This window comes from Pleurodeles waltl, chromosome 1_2 (genome assembly GCF_031143425.1).
Source record: "Pleurodeles waltl isolate 20211129_DDA chromosome 1_2, aPleWal1.hap1.20221129, whole genome shotgun sequence".
In the NCBI taxonomy this organism is placed as follows: domain Eukaryota; kingdom Metazoa; phylum Chordata; class Amphibia; order Caudata; family Salamandridae; genus Pleurodeles; species Pleurodeles waltl.
Window position 1 is genome coordinate 1,164,885,087 of NC_090437.1, and position 22,251 is coordinate 1,164,907,337.

At 44.1% G+C, this 22,251-nt stretch overlaps 1 protein-coding gene across 8 annotated transcripts in view; it reads right to left on the reverse strand.

The window, feature by feature from the left end:
* Positions 1-22,251, reverse strand: part of JAKMIP1 (janus kinase and microtubule interacting protein 1) — a 1,798,968-nt gene that overhangs the window by 1,339,071 nt on the left and 437,646 nt on the right. For all 8 annotated transcript variants that reach the window (XM_069203057.1, XM_069203080.1, XM_069203046.1 and 5 more), the window contains one exon: positions 9,447-9,712. In XM_069203057.1, coding sequence (XP_069059158.1) covers positions 9,447-9,575 — 129 coding nt within the window. In that variant the 5' untranslated portion in view covers positions 9,576-9,712. The remainder of the gene's footprint in view (positions 1-9,446; positions 9,713-22,251) is intronic.

Here is a 22,251-nt window from a genome sequence, read left to right on the forward strand (position 1 = left end):
GAGTGTCGGCCTAATACTATAATGATGGACCTGGCCCTTTTTCAGGGTCATTCCCCAGACTTGTTGCCTTTTGCCTCCTTATTTTTCTGACATTTGTTGGCTGACGTTATGACTCTGAGCACTTTTTCACTGCTAACCAGTGCTAAAGTGCATGTGCTGTCCCTTGTAAAATTGGTATGGTTGGCTTATACCTAATTGCCATATTTAATTTACCTATAAGTCCCTTGTAAAGTGGTATCCCTATACCCAGGGCCTGTAAATTAAATGCTGTGGGCCTGCAGAGCTGCTTGCGCCACCCACTGAAGTAGCCTTTCAAACCTATCTCAGGCCTGCTAGCGCTGGGCCTCTGTGTGCAGTTTTCTGCCACAGGGTACTGGCATCTAAATTTACTTGCCAGGCCCAGAACTCCGCTTTTACTACATATAAGTCACCCCTAAGGCACGCCTTAGCTAGCCCTATGGGCAGAGTGCCATATATGTAGAAGGCAGGACATGTACCAGGTTGCGTGGCCAGTCCTGGTAGTGACAAACAGCCTAACTTGGTGTCTCACTGCTGTGAGTGATCCCTTCTCATAGGATTGCATGAGAAAAGCCCTGCCTTATGTGTAAGGGGTATTGTCTGATTTATGAGGGGTAGCGTAGGCATGTTTGGTGTGGTTGTGATAGTGATAAGAAATGCTGCTTACTGAGGTAGGTGTATTTTTTATTACTATTACAGACATGTACTTCTAGAAAGTGCACATTTATCTGTGCTTATGACTGGTGTTTTGCAGCTTGCCTCCAATCCACGTCTGGGCAGACTGACAATTGTGGCTTTGTGCATACTTTTCAGATAGCCTGTACACAAGGAGGATGGAGGTGTCACAGAGGTGCATCTTCCTGGGCTGAGAGAAGGGAGAGGCAGGGCACACCTGCATTTGTAAAGGCTGTGCCCTGTCCTTGCACAATAGGGTTGTTTACCCCCCACTGATGTTTGGAGCCTGTACTGGAGGAGAGAAGGGGTCCTCCCAGAACCAGTTGGAACTGGTTGGAACCCCCTCTCCTCCTCATTGTAAAACACACTGTAAAACTTAGTATAAGTACAGGGGAATTTTCCCCACAAATTAGACATTCTTGGGACTTGAAACTGGACACAGGACGCTGCTGAATGGACTCACCAGGAAACCACCTTGGACTGCTGCTGCTGTGCTGACCTGTGACCTGCCTGGTCACTAGGAGGAACTGCCAGCATCTGCATCCCTTGTGCTAGCCTGTTGTTGAGTCCTGGTAGCGCTGTGCTACCCCCTCTTTTGTCTCCAGAGGCAGGGCGCTGTGGCCCCTGACCACTGTACTTCCCAAGCGGCACGAGGAGTGCTCCATTTTCTGCCTAGGTAGCGCCTGGAGAGTGCTTTTCAGCATCCCCCCAGCGCTGCCAGAGCACGCTGCTGTGGCCATTCCTCACCCTGTGCGCAGTGTGCACACTCTGCCACTTTCCAAAGTCACCGCCACGACCCAGGATACGAAACGTGCCTTGAGCGCATTGAAAACGCATTCCATTTTGCTGCCCGACTTCACCGCCGCAGCCCGAGTGGTTTCTGTTGTTCGAGCGCATCGCACTCCACCCAGTGCCCCCAGGGCACCAAGAGAAGAAGGTAAGAAGCGAGCGCGCTCTAACCGTATCCCCGGGGCGAGGCGCGCTTTTAGACGCGCCCCCGGGGCACATGCAGGCACCTTCCTTGGTGCCTGCTCAATGCAACGGCCCGGGAAGGAGAGTGGCTCGCGCACCATGTCGGATGCAGCCGCTTTGGGAGCAGGAGGGAAGCCTCATCGGAGGCCCCTGCCTCACTCTTCATTTTAGGCGGCCGCACCGATGACGAGGGCGGCTGCCTACAACGACGCAGGGCACGGGGCAGAAAGTGAGTTCCTTTCCCCCCGGCCAATGCCTTAGGGGTGCAAACGCCTCAGTAACGTTTTGGGCATCTGCTGCTGGTGCCCCCCACCGCAGGAGGGTCAGTTTCGACCCGTGGGGGCCCATCCAAAGTGTTAGTGCTGGATTCTGGGGCGGGCCCCTGAGGGGCCCGACACTCAGCACCAGAGGGGGACCAGACCACCCCACCCTCCCCCGAGAACCAACGCGTGGGCCTCTGACTAGCGCACAGGTGCGCCGGGGGCCATACCTTCCGCTTCTAGGCACTAGGAGTGCCTTTTCTTTGTAAAACCAGGTACTTTTGTGGATATATTTGCTCTGTGAGCTTATTATGGACCTTGGGGGATTTATATGTTACCTACCTGCTTTTATGATACTACATTTGTGTGCTGATGTTCCTTTTATGGGCATGGTATGCTAATATTTGTTTCCTGACTTGCCATATGTTTCTAATATTCCTTTTATGGATATTTATGAGGTGTTCATGAAAAGTACATATATTTCCTTATTGTAATTCCTGGCTACTGCTTATGTTGCAGAATCCTGAGTACTTACGTGTTCTAATGTGACAACTGCTTATTCTTGCGGAGTGTTAGTAACTTGTGTAATGTTCTGACAACTGCTAAGGTAGCAGGGTATTACTGACGTGTAATGTTGGTCTAATTATGTTTTGTGCAATACAGTTTATTTTTACATAGCTCAGTGTTGTGTTTACTTTGTGGTGTACATCTTGCGTCACGTGTGTTGTGTGTGTTGTGCAAACGCTTTACACATTGCCTCCGGGTTAGGCCTGACTGCTCGTGCCAAGCTACCAAGGGGGTGAGCAGGGGTTATCTTGGACATATAACTCCCTTGTCCTGACTAGAGTGGGTAGGTTCTGCCTGGCTTAGATGCATACCCTAGCCAACTAGAAACCCCATTTCTAACATATAAAATATTAGATATATTTGTACCTTAAATTTTTAAATGTTGTGGCCTTGATCCGTAAAATCCAAGGACCACTGACCCTGCCAGGTGTGGGAATACTATTGAAACGTTATCTATGGCACAGTCTATGCTGACATCTCACTCCACTACAGAAGAATTTTTTTATTTATTTTTTCCATCTTCCGGCAAACATTTTATTTATGTGGCCATGTCTGACCACATTTGGTGACTATACCTGCCCTGTATTACCAGTGAATTGGCGGCCAGTATAGTAGTCTGGACCTAGATGAGAGTGTGTCCTTGCTGGTTAGGCAGAATTATGAATGATGGGGTTTTCCATGATTGTAATTCCTCCTGGATATATGAGCAACTGGAATAGGTTTGACAGCTTTCCTATTTAAATTCATAAAGAAAAAACAAACTAATTTCTTGTTTGCTATAGGACACTGGAAGTGTTTGATCGCTCACTCCGAAGGGTGTGGAAACCCCTAAAATAAATCTGGTGGGGAAATCCACCAGTTGCGGCTGTAATATGCTCTGAAGCTCTAGTATGAGATACATGGACATGACCCATACTCTGCAGTTGGAGGAAGAGTGGTTTAATTGCTCCATATATTGCCCCTCAATATATTGACTGTTGAAGACATGCTCATATTGGTACCTCAATGCTTGACACTAAATTAATCTGGATTATGTTTGTTTTGCTCTTGTTGATAAGTATGTGTTTTCGTCTTAATTTTGTATTGTGATCAAGTTCGATGAGGCGGATGTAAGCGACTAGGCTCATGTAGGCAATGTTTGTTGTTGACGACGCCTTCGCCGCACACAAGGCCTTTGTAGAGGATGCAGTCATAGACAAGGCTGTCGCCGACAAAGCATACAGAGACAAGGCCATCCTAGATGTGGTTCCGTAGACTAGGTCATTTTAGGCAAGGCAGTAGTAGTAGTAGACAACCATCAAAAGAGGCTGTCGCAGATGAACATCATAGATGAGACTGTCATAGATGACTATCATAGAAGAGGCTGTTGTATATGACCATCGTAGACGATCATCGTAGATGAGGCTGTCATAGACGACCATCATAGATGATGTTGTCATAGACTAGCATCATAGATGAAGTCGCCATAGGCGACTGTTGTAGATGATACTGCAGGGGTGTGGAATTTATTAAAATATCTACTTGTCCAGGGGACAGGTTGCTTCTCAAATCTACTTGTCCTGTAAAAAGATCTACTTGTCCCTTTGGTGCCATGTAGTGTGGCGACAAATTATGGCAGCAATCTCATTATGTAAGAGCTCTGATAATAGCCTCTCTGATTATGCCAGGGCTACTACCATAGTAGGGCTTAAATCCTTGCAGTTTCAATCCCTACTGTAGCAATTTCCTTATTTTGCCACCTTTCTGCAGATCTGCATACTGGGGCTGGAGGAAGCAGTAAGCAATAGTTCCAGGGCTGGAATGCCTTTGAGTCTGCAAACCTACTAACCTGCATGTTTTAAAGATTTTCACCAGCTTCTCTCTAATATTTTCCCATAATAAGAAAGGTTGGACATTTACTCCTGACAATGGCAGAATTAGAACTTCTTCCAGGGTTGGGAAGAAAGTGGCTGGAGGGAAAATGAACTTGCAAATGCTCAATAGATTTTCACATGAGCAAATCTACACATCGTATTTACCCATGCTAAAATACAGTTCACAAATATTTTATAGGGGTACAACATATACCATGGGTGCACTTTTGTGACTTTCTTTAAGAATTTGGGGCCACATGTAGGTAGGTTCAGATTTGCGACCCGCAAATTGCGAGTCAGAGCGACTCGCAAATTGCGAGTCGCAAATCCGAATGTAGGATGGTGTCCCTGACACCATCTGTGATTCGCAAGGGCTTCGCAAATATCCACCTCATGAATAATCATGAGGTGGGTCGCAATTTGCGACCCCCTTGCGAATGGCGGCCCTCACAGGGATGGTGGCCCTCACAGGGATGGTGGCCTGCTGGAGACAGCAGACCACCATGTCTGTGACTGCTTTTCAATAAAGCATTTTTTTTTTTTTTGTAATGCAGCCCGTTTTCCTTAAAGGAAAATGAGATGCATTAAAAAAACGAAAAATTAAACGTTTTCGTTTCATTTATTCAGAGCAGGCAGTGGTCCGCAGGACCACTGCCTGCTCTGAAAAAATGTTTACAGTGACATTCACAATGGGTGCAAACTGCGATTGGTTTGCGCCCGCGTTCGCGGTCACAAAACAATCCTACATTGCACTGCGAGTCGCAGTTAGGAAGGGAACACCCCTTCCTAATTGCGAGTCGCAAACCCGTTTTGCGATTCGGTAACCAGGTTACCGAATTGCAAAATTGGGTTTGTTCATCGCAATGTGCTTTTTGCACATGCAAAAAGCTACCTACATGTGGGTCTTGGTCCCTAATTAGGTCTGGTGTTAACAAAGACATTTTGTTTTTATTAAACTTCTATTTCTCTCTCTTTCGGCTGGCTTTACTGTGAGTGATCGCATTCTGCTCTTCCACAAGGAGCATGTTGGCACACAAAGTAGTTTTGTTCAGTGTCAGGAACTACAGTGGCAATCAGTGATGTAACGAAACTGGAGGGTGCCCCTTTGCAAAGAACATGGAGGAGCCCCCTCTCCAGACTCACTCAGGGCAAGTGCTGTGCTGAAGGGGCCCCCTGGAGGGCGGCTGCGGGGCCTTTGTTATGCCACTGGTGGCAACGTGTGCTTTTAGAGTTCAAAAACGTTTTTTTTTTTTTTGCCAGTGTTTGTTACAATGTTGAGGGCCTGGTAGCTCCCACATTAATAAAGTGTTACAAAAGCCACGTCAAAACAAGACACGCATTGATGAAACTAAAAGACTTATAAAAATATGTAAGATCAGTTGGCTTTGTCAGTGTTTGTTTATTTTCATGCTTCCCATAATCGTGTTGAAAATGGTTACACTGATTTTCGATTAGAAATATTTTTGGGAAATACTAGCATGCATCAACACATTTTACTAAATGACACTTTATTTGCATCTAATCAGAGAGCATTCTAGGGGCATTATACTTAGTCTCATAGCCTAAACTTTTCAAACATGTGTATACACGTTTGTTTGTTTTTTTGTACTGGAACCAACATCAGTAGTGAAGTGTGACCTTAAAACATTTATTTACAGTACTCACCCTAATAATGAAGGCTTTCAAATAATGAACCATAAATACAAGTTCGAACAGCATTATCTTTTGGAAACACATTACCTCAACTGCAGAGAGTTCCACTCTCTGTAAACAGGCAGCTAAAGGGTTTGTGCTGCAGAGGGTTGGGCCTACTTGTCCCAAGGACAAAGTAAACATAAAAACTTGTTGCCCTTGACCCCAAACAAGATGTCCCGGGCGTCGTTGACAAGGTAATAATAGTCAACATCGTCATCAACCACCTCAAAGTAATTCCTATGAATGATGATTTTACAAGTGGTTTTCAGACGCCCCATTGTAAAGTTATGAGGGTCTCTCTGATGTATTGTCAGAGTTGAAGAGGGAGTTGAGGATCTTTTTCCATTTTTTATTGTTTTCTCTCACTGTGAGAAGTGCCTTATGAAGACTCATGGTAAGTCTTTTTATGGCTTTTCTGCGTGCCTTCTGGAGAGCCTGGCGCAACGTCTCCCTCTGACCCCTCCTGGGAGGTGAAGGAATCCTCACTGTCCTCATTATTAGTGACAGATTTAAGATTTTGTAATCCCACTAATAGCCTCATCTCTCAGAATGTGAGAGTTTTTGAGGAAAAGGTTAGACATATTTATGTAGTCTTTTACCTTGTTTACTGCCACTCTGACGTATTAGTGCCAGGGTTAGAGAAATTAAACAGGAAATATAATCTTGGATGATCCAAAAAGAAGTAAAAGCTGAAGAACTGAGCAGAGTTCATGAAGACTCCCTTCACATGACGTGCGGTAGAAAATCTGGGGGATTCAGCCTCTGTAGGGAGTGTTCTAGAGGGTGCTGTCACCCGATTGGTTATAGTTAAATTTTGGTCCCTTTTTTGAAAAAGGACATGGATAGGCTTTTCATTGCCATTATAGCCTATGATAGTGATATATATACTGCTTTATTAGGTTACCGGGGACTCCCATCTCGATGATGGGGAATGATTCAAGCATGTGAATCTATGAAAGGTGCAAAACTGGAGAATGAAAGGATCCGCAAATTTGTAAAGAGAAGCCAGCAGTCTCAGCCTGACCCACGGAACTTGACGCGGGGGCAGGGGGAGATGAGAGGGGGTCAACCTTTTTGCCCTATGGACGTTGCACGTCTGATTGTAACAGAATGCTATAGTAACTGGATAGGACGTAATTCAACAAGCTACACCTGTGCCCAATTTGTTACTACCAGTCAAAAGATGATGGACATAACTTTTGGCCGCATGCGGGACACACAGCATATCTGGTGTCTTGCCACATTTGAAGGAGATTGCCCTCTTTTAACTGTTGATTACCCGCTTAACAAACAAAATGATTCCACAGATTTTAATGGAGTCACCCATCTGATAAACCTTGAACACCCTCAAGAAAGTGTTTGTTCTTTATTCTCCTTAATGGGGTAAGCTCTTAACTTCACATGACATGTAAATTTGAAGTCAAGAGATTGACAGGTACGTATTAGCACCATCAGCCAGGCCCTAAAGCCAACCTTCAATAGCCTCGTAAAATCCACTACACACATTTTTGAGATGAACACAAAGGCATACAACCTTAGAGCCATGCTAACAACCACACTGCGAGTTAAGCCTCTAAGTGCATTTCACAATATTGGGAGGTTTGCTGCTTATGTGGAAATGGAGGCAGATCAGTAAGGTGAATACATCCTTGATGAGTGGTTCAATGGTCAATGGTTTGATATCATGCTTTTCTATGTTACGCTTCGTCTCCTACTCCACTGCGGATGTTTTGTGCACAATGCTGAACTCTCTTACCATTTGTTTGATACTTAGTGATATTATACTGTTTGGTGAAACATGGGGAGAAAGACCAGAAATTCTGTAAAGCTGTTCTACTTGTAATTTATGCAGTAACAATGATGTGTGTGGAAGACTTAGTTATATGCTGCATATTATATCACATGTAAGACTTGCACTATATGGAAGGCATTATATGCTCCAGAGACTTGCTTATTCCAAGTATTTGCCACTGCTGGTATTTCTCGGTGTGGCTGATGCTTGCTACTAATGTAAAATGCTAATAAAGAATTATTAAACAAAAAACCTCTAAGTGGATCACCCCTACATTCTACGTAATTCAACAATCTGTATTGCTTCAAAATTGTCAGTGTCTACAGCATTATATAACAACTGTTCAACACAATTTAACATGTACACAAGTCCAAACATTAACTGCTGGATACTCTATTCTAAAAAGAAGCTTTGGCTTCTCCCCCAGATTGTTCGCAACAGGCCTCTACAACATACGTCAGATGCTCTCAGCCTTTACCTTGTTTAACATAGAGTACTGCTCGCACCCAAACCTATACTGGTTGGTAAACCATTAACCATATAACTTTCACCATGCACCTCCACACTTGTCTCCAGGACGTATGCTATTTGCACTCTATGTACCCACATATGTACACACAGTAAATATATTCTATATATGAGTTCAGGCCATTTTCTGCAAACTTTCTTTTTTTTTTAATTATGCAAGGGTTTATGGAGTACTGTAAATACCAATATCATGGATGATTTTATCACTGATATCATCAATAATGTCATTTGAGATGTCGTCAGTGATGTTATTGATGATTACATAACACACCAAAATGTTGGTAAGGTAAATTTACAAACTTGTTAACCTCTCAGGAGACCCATTTGGGATACAAAAGTGCCCTCTCCTGCTAATTAGTGGCATGCTTCATCAAGGAGTGCTACTACACACACTGTGTTATCATCATCAGGGGTGGAGCAAAAAGTATTTTTTGAATGGTCCCTTCATAGATAGGGATCTTGTCATTCCAAAAGTTAAAACTGTCATTAGGCTACCCGATTGATTCTAATATATGTATTTGTGGGTTCCACATGCAGGATTAACACCGAAACTGGATGGTCTTTGGACATTATCACGCTCCCATCCCACCATAGATGTAACCTACATGTTTCAGCCAATCATCCACTGCCATTAAGGGTCAATGACTTTTCTGAGGACTAGGAGATCCCTGCTCTGAGTCACGATCCCTATTACTCTGTCAACCTGTGGAGTAGACAGCTAAACACTGGTTATAATACCATGCAGTGACATTATCGGTCACCAAGAGAAATGATGAAAGGGAATATTACTCCAAACATCTGTAAGCTATGTGTTAACCCTTGGGGGAACAGGGACATCACCCTGAAATCACACAGCTGTTACAGACCTGCCAATCAGAGTTGAGGGTATGAAGTGCAATACTCTTACCCACCCTTTAATTACAAATTCCATTACCAGTTAAAATGTGCACACAACCTGTAATGCTCTCATTAGTGACTACTAAGTATATTGATAATTAATTGATCCTACATAGAAGACAAGCTAGTGTTTATTTAACAATCAAATTAAGGAAATGAATCACCTCAATGTACGATAAGTATACACACCTTAACTTTCTCTTGCTGAGTTTCTATTTGGATATGTGTCAGTTTAGTCCGGAGTTCTTCGTTGGCTGTCTGAAAAGCGTCCACCTCCACCTCAGACCTTTCAGCCTTGTTGCGGGTTTTCTTGGACATCTTTCCACTAATGTGGATTCTTGCTCCACCATGAGTCAGAAATCAAGTAGTCCTTTTTTGCATTACCAGATCATCTATCTTTGATCTCAGCACTGTCCAGTGTGCAACACTTTGCCATTACTTTTTGCATGCGTGCCCTAACGAAAGAAAGACAGGAGACGGAGACGTTAATGTATGCTTTAGTTATGCTGAAAGTCTTAGATCTGATAGTAAAGGGGATGGGATAACCTTTGGTGTCCAGTGTCTAGATACCTGAAACAAGCCTCTCCAAAACGTCATATATCAACAAAACGTGCATCTGCTGAAACGTGCTAGCACTTAGGGCCAGATGTAGCAAAGGGTTTTACCCATTCTGTGTCTATGGGAAAATGTGTTCGTACATATGGCCCTGAGCTCCTAAAGGTTGAAGCAGTCGGTGACAAGTGCTCAGTTGCTCTTACCGTCTCAGACTGAACAAAAGGCTCTAAAGGATCTGACAAAAACCTGTTCCCAGCAGGCAAACGCAAACACAGAGTCACAAACTAGATACCTTAAAGTAGTTATATTAATGGCTGAAGATCAATACAATGTACCAAACATGGTTTTACAGCTAGTAACAACATTGTTCACAAGTATTTTATTGTATTCAAATTATGAATAAAAAATAAATTAGCATTTCACATTTTTCAGTCACACTAATGATCAATTCACACACAGGGTCTCAGAAGCATTGACTTCCCTAAAGAAACAGTGCTTCTGAATAGCACTCTAGAAATATATTTATTGCCTAACTGGATTATTTGGAGATTTAAAATATTACACCTAAAAAGAGATGCACTGGGAATAGGGATACTAGTCTGGACTAGATAGAATGATGTATATAAATTGGAAGGAGGGACGGTGTGTAAAGGTGGATAGATAAAAGCATTTGACCTGAGGAAATTAGATTATTGATTTGGAGAGGGGTAGAGGTTTACATCTATATAAGTATGGCATTGTGTACTACCCCCTTGAGTCAAGGGTACTCGCCCTATTAGCAAAGCGGTTATTGAGAGTGTTAATTGATGCCCAAGTGATCGCTACAACAAAATAATATTGCTGGAGGGCCACAAAAGACTTCAGTAGGGTTTGCAGGAGGCTCTCTAGAGGGAATTGAGGTGAAACTGTGGTCGACTAATGAAGGGAGTCAAACATACACAGGAAATGGGAATACCAGTAAAAATACTGTATTGATCTGTGAACATCAGATGCTTGGTCATAGTAACCTACAACTTTTATGCTTTTCTGCTCATGTTAACCACGCATTTGAGATGTGCACTATCTCCGAGATGCACTTTGACACTCTGCACATTGATTTTTGCCACCCAACTTTCAGCCAAATTTGTTTAAATTATTGTTAATTATGAAGGCCATGTAATAGCTATTGTGAGCTCAGCAAGGCATCTGCTATTATTCTTGCTGAGAATTTACGAGAAACCTTCTGTAGTAAAGATTACCCTTTTCTCTTTTCTTGGTTTGTGGCACAGTCTCTATTTGACAGTCAAAAGGATCATTTGTGGGTGTGCTCTGTGATTTCCAAAATCTTTTGCAACAAAGAATTAACAGACTTAACCATGAGACAGCGTTTACTTTGACAGATAGCTGTTAACTCGTCTTTATTCTATGGAAGGAAATAGGTAACAGTTTGTTAGGGTGAACATGAGGAGTGGCACAATGGTGCACATGTGTCGGCATTGTATTATTGTGTACAGCTTTTAAGACAGTGAATTGCACTGTCAGATATTGAGCAGACCAAAAGTATTCGGCTGCTGCCCAGGCCAATGTCAATCATCCGGCTGAGGATGTTGGAAGTGATATGGTCTGCGGGTTGAGGATTCCAAATCACTGTATATCTCGTTATTTTAGCAGCTAAACGGGTGATCCTAAACAGTTGGGGCACGCCTGGAGCTCCGAGTCAGTCTGACTGCTCACCAAAACTGGTTGATGTTAGGAATTAAACATTTAACAAATTATCCCTGGAGCAATAAACAGTTTGAGAGACTGTGGAGTTCGATTCTGTGCTTTTTACTGAAACACTTTAGGTAACTGAGGTGCCCAAAAACTAAGTAACAGATATTGCCAAAAATGCTGACCGAGCTGAACATTCTTCTGAATTAGCTTACACCAAAACTCCTAGAGTGGAGGAAAGGGATCACTTGGACCACCTAGACTTAAGGGTTGTCGAGAAGAAAGATACTCAGGCCTGGTGTGTTGCATAAAGGGCACAGGTGAGGTGACTGTTAGGTTTGGACCACTAGGGGTGCTAAGTGCGTGGCCTGAATGGGTGGAGTGAAGCAAACAAAACAGCATTTAAAAATAACCCATTTGGTGCCTACCCAGTGCATCTATGGACGATTGGCTGGCACTGGGGAGGCCCTTAAAGGAAACTCCGTGCTTGCACCCGAGGTTTCCTGAAATATTGGTGAAAGGTGGGGGCACAGCAGAATCCCTTCCGCTTTAGCTACCACCCATTGCCAAGCCCATTTGTGACATCAGCACGCCGTCGCAAACCCCTACCGGAGCAGAGCAACAGCAGGTAAAATAACTGCTCCCGCATCTGGTGGGGTTTTCTCCCCCTAGGATTCCTCCTCAGGTCTGTGAGGGGCATCGTTGGAAAGGAGAGAATCTCCCCTTTCTAGCGATGCCTTTCACAAACCTATTTCTGCTCGCAACGCAATCCACAAGCAGGTACAATACTAGATACCAGGGATTTGTGTTGGAGGAGTCGGCCCCTCTGGTACAAAGGGCAACCTTCCAAAGGGGAAATACTTGTTTTTGAAAGAGGTCTGGTTTCCCATGGGGAGGAATATGCAAGTTTGCTAGGTTCCTCTAGGTGCTGCCTCAGTTAGGGTCCAAAATCTACAGATAACCGCTTTGCAAAAAAAAGGGTCAGTTTTGAGTGGAAAAATGTGATGTATCCATGTCGCAGGCAGTAGGCCTACCCACATAAGTGAGTTATCGTTTTTATTGGGAGACTTGGGAAAATGCTGGGTGGAAGGACGTTTGTGGCTCCCCATAGATCCCAGAACACTCCATCACACAAATGTGAGCGAAATCTGTCTTTAGTCAAGGTTTGAGGTTTGCAAGGGAATCTGGGTAAAATAAAACGGTTGAGAGCCATACAAGTCACCCCACCCTCGATTCCCCCAGGTGTCGAGTTTCCGAAAATGTGCACATTTGCTAGGTTCTCTTAGGGACCAACTGAGCTAGGCCCTAAAATCCACACCTACCCACTTTAAAAAAAAAAAAAGGGTCATTTTTGAGTGGAAAAATGTGATGTATCCATATTGTGTTTTCGGGCATTTCCTTTTGTGGGCATTAGGCCTACCAACTCAAGTAAGGTACCATTCTTCTCTGGAGTTTTTGAGGAACGCTGAGTGGAAGGACGTTTGTGGCTCCCTGCAGATTCAAGAACTTTCCACAGAAATGAGAGGAAAATGTTTTTCTTAATCAAAGTCTGCAATGGATTCTGGATATAAAAACTTGGTCACACCATCTTGGATTCCCAGGTGTCTAGTTTTCAAAAATGTGCAGGTTTGTTAGGTTTCCCTAGTTGCCGGCTGGGCTAGGGCCCAAAATCCACAGCTACCTATGTTGGAAAAACTGGTCCGTTTTCTGTGGAAAAATGTGATGCGTCCATCTTGTTGTGTTTTAGCCCATTTCCTGTCACATGAACTAGGCCTACCAACACAAGTGAGGTACCATTTTTATTAGGCGACGTGGTAGTGCAGAATAGAGGAACATTTGTTATTACCAACTGGATTTCACTGCATATATGCCTTTTAAATGTACATCAGTATGTAAGAAAGAAGATATTTTGAAAATATACTCTTAATCATATGCCGGTACGTGTACACACAATTCAGAGATGTACAAATAACCACTGCTCCTTATCTTGTGCCCATTTCAGAAACACATAGGTTTCCTTGATACCAATTTTTCACTTTATATATTTCAACAATGAGTTGGTCTATACTTGGTACACACTGAAAAACCATTGTAGGGTGCAGCTCAGTTATTGGCTCTGGGCACCTTGGGTTTTTGTGGAATCTACAATCCCTATATTTCCCTGCAACAAGAATGGTCCAGCTGACATAATGGTATATTGCTTTTGTAAACTGGCTGTTGAGACAAAATGTTACAGATCAAAACCACTGTCACAAATGGCTGTTTCTTCCTACTCATTTTTAATCATTCTTTATTTCAATACCTTGAGGGATCTAAACACATGGTCCCTTGCTGTATTTGGAATTTTGTCTAATTTTCAGAAATCCACAAACTGCCTGGAGCACCCATGGGTTTCACACTGGTTTCCACCACAAACCGGAAGTAGGTTGAGAGCACCAAAATGTGAACGAGCATTTTCAATGCAACGGGGTTCGCATTTGCTCGAGTTGGAGCTATTTGCGTTGTAAACTCCTAACCTAACTTTTCTTGCCACACAACTTAAAAGAAAAAAACACAACGCGATCGCGCTATGTAAACCCCAGCGGAATCACGCTGCGGGGAAAATTAACAGATAAAGTAGTCCAGAAACAGGCTCAAAACATCAAGCCTCGTGTGTTTCTAGTAGTTTACCGGTGCTGTGTAGGCGGGCTAAACACTGGAAAAGGCATGACATGTGCATGCCTTTCACAAATAAAAGCAAGCAGATTTTAAAGAGCAAGCCCAGGAACCAATGAAAGAGACTGACATAACCTGGGCGTGGTTTAAAGCCCAAAGAGAGATTACTTTATGGACGGAGCGCTTTGCGCTTTCCCATAAAAAGTGTCTTTCTCTATGAAAAATGCCACACCCGTGGTAACATTGTTTTATTTAGCACTGCATGTTTCTGAAAGCTGGGAGGATGGTGACTTTAGCACAGCAAACCATTCGTTGATGCCATTTTCAAGAAGATAAAAACAGACACTTTTAACTGGAGAACTATTTTCATATTTTTCCTAAACTAAACGAAGCATCTAGCTATATGTTGCATATTTTCTCAGTGCCCTCCAGGGAATGAACAAATCCTGGGTACCTTTAGAATCCCCAGGATGTTAGTAAAAAAGGACACAAATTTAGAGTGGACACCTTATGTGGAAAAAAGTTATGAAGCCCTAAGCACAAACTACTCTAACAAAGGGCTCAGCACTGGGAGTGGGAGGAGTAGAGGCACAGCAGCCAAGGGGTTAAAACGATAGAAAATGCTTTGGAATCTTGAAACATCAGGTTTTAGCAAGCACTCACAAAGCTAATAGGTCTGGCCTTGGCATTATGCTTAGTATGGTTTTCTGAAGTTCTACTTGAATTGCCTTCAATAAATCAAATTATGATTTATATAACTTCCAAGAAGCTTTGTTTTTTATAACAAGTCTGTGAAATATAACAAGGAACCACGAAATATGGAAAGTGTTTCACAGTTGCCTGTAAAATACAGATGTCATCTTCATAAAGATAGCCCCAAAACCGTTCTTCTGGGTTTTAACATTGCCGGGCTACTAGAATTATGCTTGTTTCCTATACTATAAGGCAAAAAAATGCAAATTATGTGGCACATTATGCTGCAGTATTATTTTCAGCCATTTGATCTAGAAACAATATTTTATGTGAAATCTGCAATTATGCAGCCAAGGAATCACATACATTTACAAATCTCATAATTTCTCATTATTCATCAACATTCCTTTCAAGAAAGATAAAGAAAACCTGAACATTCTTATTCCAAACAAAGTTCAATGGGGAGTGTTGCTTTTATATACCAATCCCACAGTTCGCGTCAAGATCGGGGGCGACCTCTCAGGTGAGCAGATAGTTGGACGGGGCACCAGGCACGGTTGTCTACTCTTGCCCCTCCTATTTGCTCTTGCAATCGAGCCAGTAGCCCTTCTGCTGCGTAAAGAACTTGAGCCGTGGGGGTTTTGAGTGGGTGACTCCAAGCATGTTGTCTCCCTCTATGTGGACGACGCCCTGGTGTATGTTCAGTCCCCCTGCAGGGCAGTGGCAATCTAAATGGGGTTGCTGACTAGATTTACTGAAGTGTCTGGCTTTAGAGTCAAAGTTTGGAAGTCACTACTGTTTCCGCTTGGAAGTCTGATTGACACACACTGACCGACTGCCCAAGCTTGGCCTCCGCTGGGAGACGGAAGGATTTAGATACTTGGGTATATGGGTTGCGCATACTGAGGTATATCGGCGTTAGAATGAGGACAGAGTCATAGGTGGCCTGAAAGGTTCGGTAGCATTCAGGAACAGGCTCCCCATCAGTGATAGGCAGGGCAGTTGTGGCCAAGATGTTTTTTCTCCCTCGCTACCTGTATCTAGTTCAAAATGCAATGTTCCCACTCAGTCCGCAATTCTTTCGTAAGCTGGACAGCCTACTCATCTCCCTGGTTTGGGCAGCGCGACATAGTAGAGTAGCATTGTTGGTTCTCAAGCGTGATATGGAGGACGGGGGCCTTGCCCTCCTGGATATAAAACACTATTTTGCGGCTAATTTACAGCATGCTGTGTGGTGGTTGGCTGAACCAGATAAACTAGAGAAAGAGGCTGTACCATGGCATGCTGGGGGATGACAAACGGGCACGTTTATTAAAGAGGGGGGAGACCAGTCTGAGCACTCGATTCCATACGTGGTGGGGCAGACGGCAGCACTAGGGGAGGAAGGGGTCAGGAAGATACTGCGCAGGGCTCCCTTTGACAGGAAGCTTTATCTGTGGGACTTAGCTCAGTTTCGGGCAACTGATGGGATGTGTCCATGGATCAGTGGAGGATGGGAGGTTGACAGGTGATGGGGGACCTGTACCCTGGGGAAGTGTTCCTCACTTTTCAGGAGTCTTGAAAGACCTTTGAAGTAGGACTGGGTCATTTCTTTCATTATGCCATACTGGAAAGCGTTACTTGAGAGGTGTGGGCTGGTTTTTCAGTAGCGACAAGGCTCTCTCGGGTACTTGGTGGCCTGCTTCAATGGGGGGAGGCAAGGCACCTTATTTCCTTATTTTATAAGGCGATATGGGAGGCCATGGCTAGCCCATTGGGGATGCAGAGAGGTCATGTGCATGTTAGTTGGTCCGGAGGGTGTCTTGCAACCATAGATTTAAGCTACTTAATTTTAACTTCCTTCATCGTACCTATATGACCCCCAGGCAGTTCAATAGGATAGACCCCTTGAGGGAGGCAAGATGTGCATGGTGTGGAGAGCTGAGGGCCAACATCTTGCTTCGGACCTGGAACTGGGTTGGAATTCAGAATTTCTGGACTGAAGTAGTGCCTAGTATAGTGAGGGCGATGGGGTGGAGGTCACCTGACGCCACTGGCTTGTCTCTTGGGGGTGGGGACGCCCCCCCAGGGGGCGGAGGATTCCCTAAAGGCTCACCCAGCATGCAATGCTCCTGGCTGAATGACAAGTAGCTATTGGGTGGATGGTTACTGTGCCACTCATGCCTCCTTGGCTGTGGGATATTCTTGAATGAGGGTTGAAGGAGGAGACGCGATGAGGGTGCTATGGATGCAATTATATTGTGGGGGTTTCTTCTCAATAATTTTACTGATGGGGATGATTCCAGCATGGAAGATAGCTCCGATGCGGAGATATAACTTTTGTGAACTCTGTTTAGATACATAAACAGCTGTGATGGCCAAGTGTGACATCACTGTGATATCTACTGTATAGCTGGCTTGATAACCTGGACTCAAAAAATGTTTTTTTACTTCTTTTCTTACTCATGGTACTTCTGCTATTTATGCTCAGATATGTACAGTGTTGCTTTTTGCCTGTATTGCCATCTGCTGCGTCAGTGATAATTCTCCTTATGTATGGCTGGAGACTTGCGCTGCGTGTTACAGTTGCGTTTTGTTGTAGAAAATCAATAAAACAAAGTTAAAAAAAATACATAATGGGTACCATGTGTCATATGGTACTGTATTGCCATCTCGAGGTTCTGGTGATAATTACAGAACACTGGACCATCGGTCTTATGGTTTATGACGTCACCGAAACCCATCAATGGAAATATATACTTTTTTAAAATGTAAAACCTATTAAAGGAGGCAATAGGAATAGACATGTTGCTTAAAATGTCTTTTTACATTTAGAATAGATAATGTAGTGCATTAATAAGGGAACCCTTCATGAAGCACAGCAATGCTCCACATAAATGAGAAAAGAGTAACATTTCGAATTCACCGCGCTCATAAGACTCATAAGTGATATAGCCCGTTAGAAAAACATACATCAAGAAAGAATATTCTTCAAACACATTGAGAAACCAGTAACTTTGATATTCAATATGTTAGAAACGCTCCCCAGGCAACTCGGCAAGGGAAATTCATAATCAAATTGTGTATAGGTATGTATAAAAACAAGACTGCAAGCACAAAACCTCCCAATTTCAGTTTTATTCGCAGAGAAGCAAGAAAACACTAGTAGTAATTGTCTGGGAAATTAAATGGTTGAATCCAAATGAAACCTTTGAGTCATTTGCATTAAGGACCGGAGAAATACATATTAATTTTCAAGGCAATAATTAAAATAAACAAACATGTTGGAGGAGCACCAACGAGATGATGAAGGCAAACTTCGAAAAGGCAAATACCCGTTGTCTGCTATTCTATCTGTACAACCCTACTGCAATTCACATGGCGCTTATGTGCCGGAATTGCGTTTGCCTATGTTGGCCAAGCGCTTTGGGTGCAACAAGTATCAGCAGTTAAGTCCGCTAAAGAAAGAGGATAAGTTATTTTCACGGCAAGAGAAAAATCAGCATTTCGTCCTTCCAAATGTGCAATTAAAAAATTTAATTTTTTCTCTTCAAAGCACTTAGATGAAGTGCATTATAAATTACAAAATATTTCCAAATGTCAGAAAGTAAAGGCCTGTGCATTTACCAGACAAAGGAAGGAGGCCCTCATTACGAAGACCGCCAGGGTCGCAGTGGTGGTCGGACCACTGCCAATGTGGCAGGCCGACCGCCACATTACGACCGCGGCAGTAGCACCATGGTTGGACAGCCAGCACCGCCACTTTACCACCACAGGGCGGACTGGTGGTGCTGCTGGTCCTAATCCACCAGGGCAGCATTGCAAGCAACGCTGCCCTGGGGACTAGGACTCCCCTCTCCGCCAGCTGTTTGATGGCGGTAGCACCGCCATGAAACAGTTGGCAGAAATGGTGTGAAGAGGGCCCCGTTACTGTCCTTGCACTTAGCATGAGCAGAGCAGCCCCCCACCCTAGCCAGCTCCGTCGTCAAGTTCACTGTCTCCCTTGCAGACAGTGAACTTTGTGACAGGTGCTAGTGAACCCTAGGCACTACAGCATTGCCGCCAGCTCTATTACGAGCTGACGACAATGCTGTAGGCTGTTTCCCACTGGGCCAGCGGAATTAAACTCTGTTTCACCTGCTTACCCAGCAGGAAACTTATAAAGGGGCCGACGGGGAGGCGGCCACACTGACTTCAACCTACCCATGCGGACTTCGGCATGCGGGCTTTTCCGTCCGCCGAAGTTATAATCGACCCCACAGTCTCTAATTAAATCAAGGAAATTTAGATGAGAATAATTTCAATATGCTATCAGGTGGCTCAGCAGTGGTCACTGTGGACAAAAGAAGACAAACAATGTGCTGTTTAATGATACTTACAACACAACCCTCATATAAGCAGCTTTATTACAACATAACATGCAATGCATATCACTTAAAAAGCTATGGAAGGGCTCATAAATGTGCAAGGAATATTGATTATCTTGAGGCAGATGCACAGGAAACATACCTATAGTGATGCAATCCTATGCACAAAGGAAGAAAAGGATAAGTTACTTACCTGTAAATCCTAGTTCTCTTCCAGGGGTATCCTCATCAAAGTCATAAACATTGAATATTCCCGCCCTTGTGCGGGGACCCCGGAGCATATATAAAATATATACACATTATACATGTGTAACAAACAGTCATGCAGGCTATCATGTTAAAAACAGGCTAAAATGCTTTATTTCTATGAAGTTTTTTTTTTTTTTTTTTTTAAATACTACAATAGAGCATAAATAAGTACCCCAGCTCCTAAAACTAGGCTTGGGGAAGTAAGCAGTAGCAAACTCTAGTGAAAAAATAGAGAAAACTGCATTGAAAAACAATGAAGCATTCTTAGCCAATAGGCTGCATGTAGGTTAACACAGGAGAACCATAAAAACTTTGGCACTGTGCCTTTAAGACCCTGAGCACCTCCAGTATCCCACCATGCCTCAGGGGTGAAGGAAAGGTGACAGTTGGTTCACAGTTAGGTCAGTTCTTTTTACGGTGACAATTTGTATAATTGAATCAAAATACTGTCTGTCCTGCACTTCCAGTAGACGTGTGTCCGGGGAGGAGGGTGGGTTGTTTATGACTTTGATGAGGATACCCCTGGAAGAGAACTAGGATTTACAGGTAAGTAACTTATCCTTCTCTTCCAGGGGATCCTCATCAATAGTCATAAACATTGAATAGATTAGCAAGCCCATCCCTAAACCCAGCGGACTGTCCGATAGAAGTGCAGGAATAGACATGTCTTACGCAAATAAATTCCTTAGAGAGGCCTGCCCCACTTGGGCATCCGCTCTTGCATCTGAGTCTAAACAATAATGCCTTGTAAAAGTATGTACAGACTTCCATGTAGCAGCCTTACAAATCTCAGATATAGGAACATTGTTAAGGAGAGCAGCTGTAGCCGCTTTTCCCCTTGTGGAATGCGCTCTAGGCCGCGCTAGCAATTGTCTATTAGCTAGCTGGTAAGTATTAACAATACAAGAGACTATCCATCTTGATATTGTTCGCTTAGATGCTGCTTCTCCTGTCCTTAAATGACCATAGTTCACAAACAAGCGGTTAGAGTTTCTAATCGATTTTGTCTTGTCCAGATAAAATTTCAGCACTCTTTTCAAGTCTAATGAGTGCAATGCTTTCTCAGCCGGAGTTTCCGGATTGGGAAAGAACGTCGGTAAAGTTATGGTCTGATTAATATGGAATTCTGACACCACTTTCGGAAGGAAAGATGGGTGAGTTCGCAGAACTACTCTATTGTCATGAAAAACCGTGTACGGTTCTTTTGCAGACAAGGCCTGGATCTCACTGACCCTCCTCGCTGAAGTAATGGCCACCAGAAAAGCCGTTTTCCACGTAAGGTGTTGTAAGGAAGCCTTATGGATAGGCTCGAAAGGAGGGCCCATAAGTTTTGCTAGGACTATGTTCAGTTCCCACGGAGGAGAAGGCCTCCGAATTGGCGGAAAAACTTTCTTCAAACCTTCTAAGAAATCCTTGACTACAGGTTTCGTAAAGAAGGATTCCTGAGAAGGTGACTTGCGATAGGCAGTAATAGCAGACAAATGTACCTTAATAGATGATACCTGCAGACCGGATTTTGCTAGGTGAAGCAAATAGGACAGTATGACGTCCTCCTGCGCCCGTATGGGATTATGGCCTTGCTGACAGCACCATATGTAGAATCTCTTCCACTTAAAAGCGTAGGAACGCCGCGTGGAAGGCCGTTTGGACTCTTTCAAGATGTTCATGCACTCCTGCGAGAGTCCTAGGTGCCCATACTGCAGGAATTCAGGAGCCATGCTGTTAAGCTCAGAGAGGGTAGGTTGGGATGCAGAATCCTGCCCTCCATTCTGCTCAGAAGATCCGGTCTGCACGGCAGCCTCCTGTGAGGTTTTTCCGACAGGTTGAGGAGATCCGTGTACCAGAATTGTCGAGGCCATTGTGGCGCTATAAGAATCATTCTGGTCCTGGATCCGTAAAGTTTGCTGATCACTGCCGGAATGAGGGGAATCGGAGGAAAAGCGTAAAGAAATGTCCCTGACCAGTCGATCAACAGGGCATTCCCTCGAGATCCTGGACGGTAGAACCTGGATGCGAAGTCTGGGCATTTCCTGTTTACATCGTCTGCGAAGAGGTCCAGTTGAGGCCGACCCCATTGCGCGAAGATGTATTCTGCGACTTCGTCGTGCAGGACCCAATCGTGAACGTCCTCCAGGTGTCTGCTTAGAAAGTCTGCTTCTACGTTCTGCTGACCTGGCAGGTGAACTGCTGTGATTGACATTCCTCTGGCCAGGAGCCAATGCCATATCGCTTGGGACTCTCGTGAAAGGGGTAGGGATCTCGTTCCCCCTTGTTTGTTCAAGTAATACATCGTGGTTGTATTGTCCGTCTGTATCAATAGAGTTTTCCCCTGAATTAGCGGTGTGAAAGACTTGAGAGCCAGATGGACCGCTCTGAGTTCTAGCAGATTGATGTGGTACTGCTTCTCCTTGTCGGACCACAGACCCTGCGCTTGAAAAGGACCCAGATGAGCCCCCCATCCCTGAAGAGACGCATCCGTTACCAGAGTGTCGGATGGAAGTACCTGGTGAAACGGAGCGCCCACTGACAGGTGAGGTCTGTGCATCCACCATCTCAATGACTGCAGCGCTACCTCCGGTAGCCGCATTGTGTCTTCCCAGCGACCTGTTCTTTGGCTCCAATTGGTCTCCAATGCCTCTTGGAGGGGTCTCATGTGGAGTCTGGCATTTGGGACAATAAAGATGCACGATGCCATGGAGCCCAGTAGTGATGTCACCTGACGTGCCGTAGGTGCGCTGGCTCTCAACAGGTCCTGGCACTTCATGTTTATTGAGGACAGTCGTTCCTCCGAAGGATACACTTTTTGT